This window comes from Pyrus communis, chromosome 11 (genome assembly GCF_963583255.1).
Source record: "Pyrus communis chromosome 11, drPyrComm1.1, whole genome shotgun sequence".
In the NCBI taxonomy this organism is placed as follows: Eukaryota; Viridiplantae; Streptophyta; class Magnoliopsida; order Rosales; family Rosaceae; genus Pyrus; species Pyrus communis.
The window spans coordinates 2,235,581-2,249,957 of record NC_084813.1 but is presented as its reverse complement, the minus strand read 5'-3'; the positions used below and the strand labels follow the sequence as shown (position 1 = coordinate 2,249,957).

Here is a 14,377-nt window from a genome sequence, read left to right as displayed (position 1 = left end):
TTATTAGTTTTTTAAGAAGGTAATTTCGAAGAAAATATAAGGGAATTGTTAGTATTAATTAGCTTTAACATTACAAAACGTGGAAAATCCAAAAACTAAAGGCAGTCCATGATAAGCAAACATAGTACAAAGGCCACAAAGCAAAATTAGAAGATGTAAACTCAACGCTTATATCATGCATATAAATTAAATAAGAGAAAATGGAACTTTGCCCCCAACTTACTTGACTGTAACAATACTTTTCGCATAATCTATAACCCCATTTCTATTGATAATAACAAGAATATGAAGAAACTTGAGATTTCCAGTACTACAATTATAAGAGGTGGCTCTTCCATCGGAGGCAAGCATAAGAAGCTTGTCACATTTCCAAAGTGTCAATGGAAACTCAAGGTCCAATGGTTAGGAGTTTTGTCTATGAACTCTTAATTTCGTTATAGTCGTCCATTGCCTATATTTTAAATAATTTAGAATCCTCTTCTTAACAAGAGCAATACGAAGCGATGGATTCATTATACAATAAATACAAAGGCCACAAAGCCAAATTAGAAGATGCAAACTCAAGCCTTGTATCATGCATACAAATTAAATAGGAGAAAATAGAACTTTTCCCTCAATTCACTTGACTGGAACAATACTTTTCACATAATTCATCATCCATTTGATAATAGGAGGAATATGAAGATACTTGAGATTTCCAGTAATAGAATTACATGAGGCAGCTTTTCCATATGAGCCAAGCATAAGAATCTCGTCACATTTCCAAAGTGTCAATGGATAATCAATGTCTTTAAGGGGTCCAACGGTTAGCAATTTTGTCCATGAACTCTGAACTCCATCATAGTCGTCCATTACCCATATTTCAAATAATTCACAATCATCTTCATGACGATAGCAATACGAAGCGACAGATTCATTATACAGAAAAATACCATAAAACTTGAAATCGGATTCTCTCCTAGAAGGCAATTCTATTCTATGAAATATCTCATCACCTAAATCAAATGAAAATACGTACTCCCCGTTATCGTATGCAAACCAATAACAAAATCCCTTCAAGTACACTGAACCAGAAAAGGGAATGCAATACCAACGAGTTTCAATTGATATATCAATTTTGATCTCTTTCCAAGAGTTAGTAGTCGTGGTGTATACCTCAGCCGTGTGAGGAAGAAGAATACGCTCATAGTATGATTCTCCATCTTCCGAATACTCACAATCACAATTTTCTATAATTCGCACAACCTTGTATTCTTTAGCTTTGCAATCATAACCAAATCCCATTCCCTTAAAGATCGTTTCCAATCCGAATCTTCCCTTGGGAAGGGGTAGAAGAAGGGATGAATCGGGAAGTTGCCTGAATTCTCCTGTTGCAGGATTGCATAAAAGAACATTTTTCCCTACTATTAAACAGACAATCCCATTGCAATAACCGTGAAGCTCTACGTTGTCTTGATCTTCCATTGGAAACGGTATATTTAGGTTCTCAACATCATAATGAAGGTTATCACTATCAATGGAAAGACTAATCATGGAACAGAAAACGTCTTGTTTCCAACTCGTGTTCGTGAAAACATGAACCTGACAACGGTAGAGAAGGATACAAGCGGTGGATGAGAGTTTGTTGTCCATGGAATTGCTGAGGTGTTTGGCCACAAAACTTGGACTACAGATGATAGTGCACCAAGACTTGCGTATGCATTTGAATCTCATCAGAGACTTGGGCGGCAACTTGGACAGGATTTCGACCACTTTATCTTCAGGAGTCTCACTTTCACACACCTGGGACATTTCAACTGTATTGTTCCACAGGAATTCTTCACACTTACATATACAAGAAAAGAACACCACCTGTTTGAGAGACAAACTAAATCAAACTCCAACTCCCTAAGGCTTGGTAGGTTGAGGTTCAATTATTAAGTATATTACCAAATAAGATTCCAAAATTCAACATTACTAAATAAACTTGGAGTTCCACAGCCACAACATATTTAGCTATCACAGAAAACAGGGAGATCCAGTCAGTTTCGAGTTTTATGGAGAATTATATGTTCAAATTTTACCATTTTCAAATTTTTTTATTGATACAAAAATATCCATTCAAATTTTACTTTTGAAGTCTAGATTAAATAGATGATAAGGTGAGCATGATATCTGTTTATGGCCCAACATGTAATATCACAAGATTTTAATTAACTAATTATAAAGGAAAATTCACATATTCACATGAGTTTTAATTAATTAAGCCAATGTTTACATTAGAAATACAATTACATAACTGCATCCTTATTACAACTAAATTTTTTTTCATTTAAACACCACTCCTCATTTATGTTTATCCCAATTTCTGTCAACGCACCCATTACAAATAAAAAATTTAGAACTTTACTATGTTCACCACATTTCTTCCACATCAAACACCAAAACCACATTAACGCAGCCTCGCATGCACCCCAGTTTATGAACTTTTTTTTTTTTGGAAGGACCCCAGTTTATGAACTTTAGTAGAGCAATTCCAACGGTGGAAGGCAAGGGCACAAATATTGTCCCAAACTCAAAAACATTACTCCACGGGCTAAAAATTGAAGGGCAAGGACACATATATTGCCCAATACTCGAAAATATTACTCCACCGGCCCAAAAATTGAAGGGCAATCAGTAGGCCCTGCTATATCCAACTTAGTGCCAAGGCAAGTCTTGCCCTACCTGCTGCTTGTGGGCAAAGATTTTTTAGGTTTTTGTTTCTGTCAACTTTAGCAGACAAAGGCCCACGTGCAAAGAAACGATCTTGTGGCCAACTTTAGCCGAAAAGAGAGTTCAAATTAAACTTGAGCAAACAACTACGTAATTAAACTTGGAAATACAAAGTTTCATAGAACTTTTATGAAATCATATATGTTAAAAAAAAAAAAAATTTGAAATATGTTTTCAAAATTCAAGAAACTAGAAAAGTACAATATATATGTATACATATAGATATTGTATAAATACCCAACTATCATGTGGTACTACATAAATGGTAGAAAATCTTTTTAAAAATTTAAATATTATTAATGAATAATAACACAGGACACTGCGAAAACGACTGAAAATCTCACCCGAAATAGGATAAGGCCAACAAAGCATAAAAAATAAAAAATATATACTTGTCCTTGCCTTTTCTTTGCCCTTGCCCTTGCCCTCCTATAACGAGTGGGCTTGCTCTTATAGACAAACATATTTTTGTCTCTTCTATATTATTCAATATAAACAAACATGTTCTTTTGTCTTTTGATACAATTAAAAATTAGGATTTTTTTTCGAACAAACGATATTATTTATGTTAAAGGAAAATGGGTGGGCTTAGATTTAAAATAGACTAACAATAATATGGTTCAAATTCGTTTTTAGCGAGATTTGAACCTATGACATCTCATCTTACTGCCTCTTAAATTTAACATGTTTGCCTTTTAGGATTTTGATCAAAATACTTCTTACAATTTTGGTTCATAACTCACTCTCCCAAATTACACAGACTGCCACTAAAATTAATGCACACTAATTAATTTCCCTAAAAGAATTCCTAAATCAGAAGCATAAAGGAACGTAAAAATCCTAAAAAGAAACGTTGAATTTAGAATCCTCATCATGGGATACTTTCGTACCCTTTGTGCCATTGTAGTTGCTCAAAGTCACCTTCTCCCTAGTTCTGGTATTTCAATGTACCAACATAACAAAACTTATTGGGTATCCACATATTAGCTATTGATAGCTATCAGCGACTAGTGAAGCATTTTGTAATGGAAAGCCCTTGTTTTCTCTTTGTAAATGCGAGCGTTCTCATAAGCCTCATTCCTTATCTCCTCAAGCTTATTCAATTGAAGCTTCCTATGAATTCCAGTGGCATCTATGTCCATATTGAATGTTTTGACTGCCCAATGTGCTTTGTGCTCCAATTCAACACGAAGATGACATGGTTTCCCATAGATGAACCGAAATGGGGACATCTCAATTGGTGTTTTGTAGGCTGTACGATACGCCCATAATGCATCATTCAAAAGCAAGCTCCAATCTTTTCGGTTTGGCCCAACAGTCTTCTCCAAAATCTGTTTGATTTCCTAATTAGAAACTTCAGCTTGCCCACTTGTTTGAGGATGATAAGGTATTGCCACCTTATGCGTGACATTATACTTTTTGAGAAACGCGTCAATGGTTCGATTGCAAAAATGAGAACCCCCATCACTTATAAGAACCCTTGGCATTCCAAATCTTGTAAATATGTTAGTTTTCAAAAAATCTACAACTACTTTGGAATCATTAGTACGGGTGGATTTTGCTTCCACCCATTTCGAAACATAATCAACCGCAAGTAAAATATAAACAAAACCATGAGATGAAGGAAAAGGACCCATAAAATCAATACCCCAAACATCAAAAATTTTGACAACAAAGATGGGATTTTGCGGCATTTGGTCCTTTGCACCTATATATCTCATTCTTTGACGACCACATGTTATGCAAAAAGTTCTAGCATCCTTAAAGATAGTGGGCCAATAAAAACCACATTCAAGTACTTTACGTGCAGTCCTTTAAGTGCCAAAGTGACCCACACATGCATAAGTGTGACAGAAAGTTAAAATTGAATTAAACTCCGATTCATGCACACACCTACGTAGAATCTGATCAGGGTAATATTTCCATTAATATGGGTCATCCCATACATAAAATCGAGCATCCTTTTTTAATTTATCACGTTGGTGCTTAGTTAGGTTGCTTGGAACTTGTTTAGACACCAAATAATTCTCTAAATCGGCATACCATGGCACACTTACCTTAATAGACAGCAGCTGCTCATCTAGGAATGTCTCTGGGATAGGCACGGCATCCTCTTCATACACCATACGGCTTAAGTGGTCAGCCACCACATTTTCACTTCCTTTCTTGTCCCGGATTTCGATATCGAACTCTTGGAGAAAAAGCATCCAACGAATAAGCCTTGGTTTGGCCGCCTTCTTCATAAGTAAGTACTTCAATGCTGCATGATCAGAGTAGATTATAACTTTAGTACCAAGTAAATAAGAATGAAACTTATCTAAAGCAAAAACAACAGCAAAAAGTTCTTTTTCTGTTGTGGAGTAGTTCAATTGAGTATCATTTAAAGTCCGGGATGCATAATAGATGACATGTGGTTGTTTGTTCTTCCTTTGGCCTAAAACAGCTCCTAATGCATAATCTGAGGCATCACATATAAGCTCAAAAAGAAGACTCCAATCTGGTGGAACAATGATGGGGCCGAAGTGAGCATCTCCTTAAGGTGTTTGAAGGCCTTCTCACATGCATCATCGAACACAAATGGCACATCCTTTTGGAGAAGTCGGCATAGGGGTTGGGAAATCTTAGAAAAATCTTTGATGAATCATCTATAGAATCCTGCATGTCCAAGAAAAGAACGAACCTCTCTCACCGAAGTATGAGAGGGTAAGTAGCGTACAAGATCTAATTTCGATTTATCAACCTCAATACCCTTGGCTGAAACAATGTGACCTTAAACTATGCCTTGTTTTACCATGAAATGGCATTTTTCCCAATTTAAAACAAGGTTAGTTTTAATGCATCGTTTCAAGATTAAAGTGAGATTATGTAAACAATCATCAAACGACTAACCAAAAACACTAAAATCATCCATGAAAACTTCAATAATCTTCTCCACAAAATCTAAAAAATTACTTACCATGCATCTTTGAAAGGTGGCTGGTGCATTATATAAACCAAATAGCATTCGATGATAAGCAAAAGTACCAAATGAACAAGTAAAAGTAGTCTTTTCTTGATCATCTGGAGCTATAACAATTTGATTATATACCGAAAAACCATTAAGAAAACAATAAAAAGAATGTCTGGCTAACCTTTCAAGCATTTGATCAATGAACGGAAAAGGGAAGTGATCTTTCCTTGCGGTGGCATTGAGCTTCCTATAATCAATGCAAATTCTCCAACCTATTTGGATACGGGTTGGCACAAGCTCATTCTCGGCATTTTCACCACTGTAACTCCCGATTTCTTTGGAACAACTTGAATCGGGGATAAATCATTCCAGAATCGAGAAGCTTGATAATTTCCTTCTTCACAACTTCTATCATTGGAGGATTGAGTCGGCGTTGAGTCTCTCGAGTAGGCTTAGCCCCCTCCTCTAGAAGTATGCGATGCATGCAAGTTGTAGGGTTCATACCCCTAATGTTGGCCAAGGTCCATCCTATGGTTGTTTTGTGCTATTTCAACACCCGAATCAATTTTTCTTCCTCTAATGCCGTGAGTGTTGACAAAACTATGACTGGCAACGTTTCTTTGTCTCCCAAATAGACGTACTTCAAATGACTTGGCAATGGTTTAAGTTCAAGAATCGAGGCCTGAATCGCTAAAGGTAACAACTTATTAGTAGAAACGGGAATTAAAATTAGGATTGGAGACTTACTAGGATGTTGTGGCAATGCCCTAGGGCAGTCACCATCTCGCCAATTTCATCACTAGGCATGGCCAGACTGGGTTCTAGGCCCAATCCCTCGGCAATTCTTGTTTCAAGGGGATCTTGTTCCAACGAATCTAGATAATCTTGCGCCAATGAATCAAACACATCAATAGAAAAACAAGAATGATCATCTTTAGGATATTTAATAGCTTCAGAAATATTAAAATCAATAATCTCCCCATCAAATTCCATCGTTAAAGTCCCTTTGAACACATCGATCTTGGTGCGGGCTGTTTTCATGAAAGATCTCCCAAGGAGGATCGACAATGGGGTAGAATGGGTTGAATCTTCCATGCCAAGCACATAAAAGTCTGCTGGAAAGATCAAATTGTGAACCTGCACCAAAACATCTTCCAAAACTCCTTTTGGATATACATTAGAACGATCGGCCAATTGAATAATCACACCATCTTAAGCTCTCCTAAGTTTATAGATGCATAAATTGAGTAAGGCATGACATTAATTGAAGCTCCTAAGTTTAACATAGCATGTTCAAACTTAGTATTGCCAATAATACAAGGAATTGTAAAACTACCCTGATCTTTGCATTTAGGTGGTAGTTTCCTTTGTAGCACTGCAGAAACATTCTCACTTACATGGACCACTTCCTTGTTAGAAATCCTCTTCCTTGTTGTGCAAAGCCCTTTCAAGAATTTGGCATACGTAGGAACTTGCTTGATTACATCAAGGAACAGGATATTGACTTGAACTTTCCTAAAGGTTTCCAGAATGTCCTTCTCATTCTCTTCTTTCTTTGATTGCTTAAACCTGCTAGGAAAAGGCACATTTAGTGGAATAGAACTAGAAAAATTCGAATTTGGACTTACATTAGTGGTTTGGGATGGTTTTGGGGCCTTAGGGGGCTACGGCAAGGATGGGTATTCCCTTGTCGTGGCCCTTGCTTCCTATTCTTCTTCTTGCAGCAGTTTTTCCTCCTTGTTAACGCCTTGTTTGGATGGTTTTGGGTGATTTCCAAGCTCGTTGCCACTTCTCGATGTAATGGCCTTGGCGATTTCAAAGCCTCCCTTTGGATTCACAACGGTTGAACTAGGAAGTTTGCCTTATTCTTGAAACTGCCCAAGGAACTTTGAAATCTGTCCCATTTGCTTCTCCAATTCATCCACCTTTTTAGCTTGATTTTTCATTGCTTAGGTTTGATTTTGGACTCCCTGCGCCAAAGTGGTTAATAATTGAACAATTTGATCATTATCCATAGATGAACTTGTTTTTGGTTGGGCAGATTGTGGTTAGTTTTGAATTGGTGTGTATGGCCTTGGAAACATCCCAGGGGGTGGTGGACGAAATCGTTCTTATTGTTGAGTTTATTGAGGCTCCCTCAACTTCATATTTGGATGATCTCTCCACCCCAGATTGTAAGTGTTGGCATATGGATTATGCCTAGGTTGATTTTGGCCTTCACAACCCACGGCATTGGCAGATTCCCATCCTCCATTCTCAATCAATTGAGGGCAATGCTTAGAAGGGTGTCCTTGCATGGTGCACATGCCACATACACTAGCTTTTTGCACTTTGGATTCATCAACAACCTGTGACACAAGAACAATGAGATTAGCTAATTGAGATTGAATTTCAGAAATTGCACTTACCTCATTCACTTGTTGTTGCTGTGGGGGGTCTCTTTGTCCAACTCCCTCGTACTGTTGTGCATTCAAGGCTCGATTTACAATTAAGATCTTGGCAGCCACCGGTGTTTTGTCAACCAAAGCACCCCCTGCCGAGGCATTTAGCATTTGTATTTCAATTGGAAGGAGTCCCTCGTAGAAATATTGAATTAAAAGTTCTTCCTTCATTTGATGTTGAGGGCATGATGCAACTAGAGTCTTGAAACGCTCATAATACGCTGGAAAGGATTCTCCTTGGCTTTGTTAAATGCCACTAATTCTCTTCCTCAAGAGAATGGCTCTCGAAATTGGGAAAAACTTCTCTAAGAATGCTCGCTTCATGCTTTCCCAAGAAATGACGGTTCCAAGTGCCAATTCGTATAGCCAATCTTTAGCCTTTGCCAAAAGAGAGAATGGAAAGGCTTTCATCTTCAAAATGTTCCCATCGACATTGATAGGTGTCATGCTTGAACATACCACTTCAAACTCCTTAAGATGCTTGTTTGGATCTTCCATAGACAACCCATGGTATTTGGGAATGTGATGCAACAAGCTAGACTTCAATTCGAACTCATTGATCTTGCCTTAAGCTGCCCTAGGATATTGAATGCATAAAGGCATGGCATTATCTAATCCCAAGGATTAAAAGGGATTGCTAATTTACTTAAAACTGACTCAAACACACAAAACTAGTCTTAACAACACTTAATTAAACTCAAAGAACTCAAAACAAGCTAAATAGACTCAAAACACACAAACTAAGCTAAATAGACTCAAAACAGGTCCTAGAAAGTGAATTGGACGAAAATTGAACTAAAAAGACTCAAAAGACTCAATATGGACAGATATTGATGAATTGAAACTAAACTAACATAAATAAGAACTAAGGGGTTATTTGGACGAATTTTAAACTTTACTTGACTCAAAACACTAATAGAACTAAACTTAAACAGATTCTAACTAAGTTCAAACACAAAATATTAACGGGGGATTGGTTCGACTTAGACAATCAGATTGCTTAGACAAACTAAAAGGTAAGAAATTAAGGTGAATGAAGGGGTGAAAGGCTAGTTAGAGGGTCCTTCTCCACACATGACATATGCATACAAACTAATTTCCAATTATTATTCCTTTAGACTATGAATGACAATGCCCCAAATTAACCGTGAAAAGCACAAATTAACTTTCAGATTTTCCTTAACTCATTGAATTGGACGGAATACGCATCGCAACCAAATTATCCTTATCAAGTTCCCTAACCATGAAAAGCATGATAGAAAGACATATCAAAGGTCATTAAGTTCTTTGAAAACCATAAGCATTGACGAGGCATTCGTAACTATGAAAAGCATGATACTCATACCAAGGATTTACTTAACACAATCATGACTAGTGACTTCCACTACTTGTGAACATAAGTTCATAACGATTAGGTGAAACTCCCTTATACTCTAGCATCAAATTCATGCATGCAAATTAAGTGTCGACCCTCAATAAACATACATAAACAAGTTTTGTTAACTCAAATAAGCAAATCACATTCAAGACTCAAGAAACAATAACTGGATGTAATCAATTCATATAAAACATATAATCATGGGTTTGAATTCACCTCCAACTATAAAGAAATTAGTTCCTTATGTTCATCATAATTGAAAACCAAATTAAAATAAACATTGAACTAAAACTAAGGATAGAAAGAACCCAGAAGCACTCCACACTCCAATGGCAGGAACGACACTCCCTTGGATGGTGGCAAGGATGGCACAAGTCATATTCTCCTTCTTTCCTTGCTTACGACACTATGGTGATTTAGGAGTTTGTGGTGTGAATTATAGTGTTTGATGGTTGAATGAATGAGTGAATGGAGGGTATAGATTTATGAGGCATAAGCATGTATATATATGTGTGATGCACGGCAAACCCTAAGGAAATCAGAATTAGGTCTAGGGTTTGCTAGAAACAAAGTGGGAAAAGGACTAGGGTGCACCAAAATCTAAAGGTAAAAATATTGCAGATTCTAAGGCTTCTAGAAGAGGGAGAGGCGCCACCTTTCTAGGGATTCTAGAAAGGGTGGTGCGGCATACATTTAGGATCAGATAAGGTGTTCTAGAATCATATATCTAGGTGTTCTAATGTGGAATTAAGTCCTCTTTGCAGCTGGAATTAAGGTAGCAAAAGGTTAGGATAGGATAAGATAGGATAAGGTTTGGATAAGATAAGGTTGTTTGGATACTGTTCCATGTTTCTTGCTCTTTCCTTCTCTTTCCTTATCTTCTTTGTCTTGAACTTGTTTCTCCAGATTTGTAGCATGTTCCTAGCCTCTTTTGACTTCAAATTCGTCTATCCACCTTGCTCCATATGCAAGTTATCCATTCCATACTAAAACTGCTCCAAATTGCACTTTCTTGCTTCTTTTGGCATTAAGACCTACAAACACACGAAAATAGCTTAAATCACTATAATAAGTAGAAACTAACTATGTAAATGCAAGAAACCAAGCTAACTAAGTCGCTTAAATATGCTCCTATCATTGTGCCCCTCTGCGGACCAACCATGTTCTCCAGTGCTAGAAGGTAAACCAATTCCCTAACACCCACATAGGTTTTCTCTCCAATGCAGGAGGATAAACTTTACACTCAAAATATCCAGACATGGATGAGTCGGGCTACCCTGGTATAACTAGGTACACAATGGCTTGCATTGGGATTCTTAGAAGTAGCCACAATGGTATTTTTCAAGGCTTAGCTAACTGAAGGATTTTGGGTCTCTTAGCTTAATCCGTGGAAAACCGAGCCTCAGAGACGGAGGAGGCACATTATGCGTACGCCCAATGGATGGCTGCCCTGGAACCCTAAAGCTGCTACCAAGTGCACTAAGGTAGCGTACAATTTCCAACAGACGGCCTATGGCTTGCATTTCGAGCAGTAAACCACACTAAACTTATACAACCACGTTTTTTGTGAAAAGTTAAACAAGTTAGCGCACATGTAAGAAGTTTTATCCATTGCCAACATGCTACACAGTCAATAAGCTTCACCTCTGCCCAAGCGCGGAATGATCATTTAAGATCTACACTTATTCCTAAAGTGTTGTGATACATGCTACGCAACCCATAGAATTGGTTGCACAAAGGCAAGGAGTTATCTTAGGCCTTTGCTTACGAAATTCCATACAACTGCATATTTTTGATACGAGAGGTTAGTGAATTTCATAACCCAAAAATCTTTAGTATGTTGTGATGCAGGCCACATAGCTCAAAAGATTGAAGAAAGCCAAGATTAACAGCCAAGTAGTCACGCAGACTCGTCTGCTTCTGTAAGTAAGGCGTCCGACTGCTAATCTTATGGCTAACAACTTTGCAAAATTTATTCAACATCACCTACGGTTACATAGGCTAAACGGGCCAGTCTGCTTATAGAGAAGTAACACGTCTGCCGCTGGTCTAAAGGTCAAAAGTTGGGCAAGAACAAAAGAAGCGAAGATGAAGAAAAACGAAGGAAGCAAGTTTATTAAATTTTCTAGCAAAATTGATGAATAACTAGCAAAGGCCGAAAGAGTTGTAGCAAAACAAAAAGCAACAAGGAAAAAAAAGAAAGTCCTAAAGGCTGCTTAGAAGACTACTCTTTATCAGCTTGGACATCCCACAACTACTTAATCACCACACCTTCAGCAGCTTCACGCTTTCAATAGCGGTATCATTCAAAATTTCACCCCAGCTACCCTAGCCTGGGCACCAACTTTTCCGACTGCTTCACCAATGGAAGCCTTAAAAGTAAAGGTAAACAAGTCTTCTAGAGAAATAGATAGGGTCTCAAAGTTTTTCCTAGCAAACTCAAAGTCAGACGGCCTACCAAAGAGATAATCTACATAACCCAGCTTGTAGAAATCGGCCTGACTCTGAACAAGCGAAGCCTCGAGCCTAGCCTTCTCAACCTCAACTTTTCATTCTCCTCGAATAAACCAACACGGACGTGCTGCAGCTCATCCACTTTCTTTTTCAGACTTTCGTTAATCTTAAATGCACCTTAGAGTTCCAACACTTGGGGTTGAAGCATGTCGACAATCTTCTTGAAATGGATCACTTGATTATATGCAGCAATCAATTGTTCATCCTTTACGTAAACAGTTGAACGAAGCTCAGAAACGGCATGCTCAAGATCTTGAATCTGAGGTATGTAACATCCAATCTTATTCTCTGTACTTTTATACTTAACTTAGATCGCATCAAGCCTAGTCTTCAAATCAACGATCTCTTGGCGAGCAGTCTCAAGCTGCAAAGAAGTGGGGGCAAAGATATTAGATCCCTTCAAAGTAACGAATTCAGATTCCAACCTCTTGATCCTCGCGATAAATGAATAGGCTTCAGCTGCCATAGTTGCCACCTCCTTGGCAACCTTGGTATCTTTTGGGTTAAGGAGCATAAACTCGACGACCAAAATCACCATCTTCTGCATCATAGCAAGCAGAGCAGTCATTCTATATTTGATTATATGTTTCACAAAGGAATTTGGGCAAACAACGCCTTTGACGCCATTAACAAGCTTGGCACATGCGTCCATGTCTTCAAGAAGATTTGGTTTCAAGAGCACACAAATCTTAGCAACCTCCCCAGAAGCATGCTTGGTGGATTTCTCACAACTGCCCACGCGAGCAGTCTTACCTTTCTCAGCTGGCGAATCATTCTCAGCAGCGAGGGAAGTAGGTTTTGGCGTTACTTTAGCAGCATAGTCCACTTTATCACTCTTCATAGTGGCAAGCCTCTCGGAAGGTGAACTAGACTTAGTTCCTAACATATTCCTTAGCATGAATTTTGACACTAGAGGCACGACGGAATCTCTACGCTGAGTAATCCTGTCAGCAATTGTACTAGCCACATTCAGCATGGCAGGCATCACCGGCTCAGATCTAGTAGCTTTATCTTTCTTTCTCTTGAAGGAATTCAAATCAATCATAAGCCTCTCGACAGCAAGTGGACCCTCACGAGCAGTAGATGAAGTCTTCGGTTTTTTTTCTCCCCCAGCATCTCTTGAGCAGGCTAGGAAAATCTCCTCTTTCCACCTTTATTCGTAGTAGGTTCCACGACAGCCCACCATTCTCCCACCTTGATCCTCTTTATCTTATCTCTCTAGAGCAGACCACCATTCTCCCGACGAAAAAGACTAAGCAGCCAACGTCATTCACTGTACTCAGCAGGGCAGCTCAGCCCATATTGGCTTTTCCCTCATTTTTTTCTCTCGAATCAGCAGGTAGGAAATCTGTATGCCCAGCATTCTAGCAGCCCAAGAGGCCCATGATCTCTTCATTTCTCTCAATCATCGGCCTGGCCCACGTCAGGTCCAAGAGCCCAAAGGACATAAGTTATATGGCTCGCCTAGCACTACACCTCAGCGCCTCAATCTGCACCCCCAGCCTCACAACTACCCTTGGCTTTAGCCAAGTAGTGGTCCTTGCCACAACACATCTTCGACCAATGCCGAGCCAACTCCTAGTCATTGCCAACCAATGTGCTGCACCATCCCAACAGCTGCCCTGCGACAACACTATCCAAGAAGAAGATAAGGAAAATTAATTTTTTCTTACCTCAGTGCGGCATGGAGAAGACAAAGAAAGCAACGAAATACAGTCTTTTGCACAGGAAAGTGTAAAAGATTGCTAGAAGGGGAACAAATATCCTCTAGCTTTCTCTCTCTTGTAAGGTAGAATAAATTGCTCTCTGAAGTTGATTTAATCATCTACTTTAGGTAGACTTAAATAGACTTTGGAAGTGATTTATTTCCCTTCCCTAGAAAGATCTAATTTCCAATTAAAGAGGGAATCTACATCAAAATAAGAAACAAACCTATGTTTCCTAAAGCAATAGAAGATCTTTACACATGTTGCCCTCTCCTGCTAGCAGCTCAACAAGTGTAGGGGCATTTATGGAGCAAAAAATAATCAAGAAAATTATGGAGGCGAAGCAAGGACTTTTGGGTGAAAAAGACAAAATTATCATCGAGGCACACCGGGATTCACACGCGCAAGCAACGACCAATAATGGCTAAATCAAGGAAGAGTCAAAGGTGATCAAAATGATATTTATTCAAAATCTTCTCATCACTCCTCATCAAATCCACACTCAAAAGGTAAGTCCCAATTTTCCTATTCTAATTGGGATTAATTACCAAATTATTTGCAAGATATTTCTTGCAATTATATTCTAAAAACCACCATAAGTGGCCGGTCCCTATTTCTCGAAATAGGGCCGTCC

At 38.5% G+C, this 14,377-nt stretch overlaps 1 protein-coding gene across 1 annotated transcript; it reads right to left on the bottom strand.

Moving 5' to 3' along the window:
• Positions 1–618: 618 nt before the first annotated feature.
• Positions 619–1,791, bottom strand: LOC137707884 (F-box/kelch-repeat protein At3g06240-like). Its single transcript, XM_068446816.1, has one exon. It carries the CDS (start codon positions 1,789–1,791, stop codon positions 619–621), a length of 1,173 nt encoding a protein of 390 aa, XP_068302917.1.
• Positions 1,792–14,377: the final 12,586 nt, after the last annotated feature.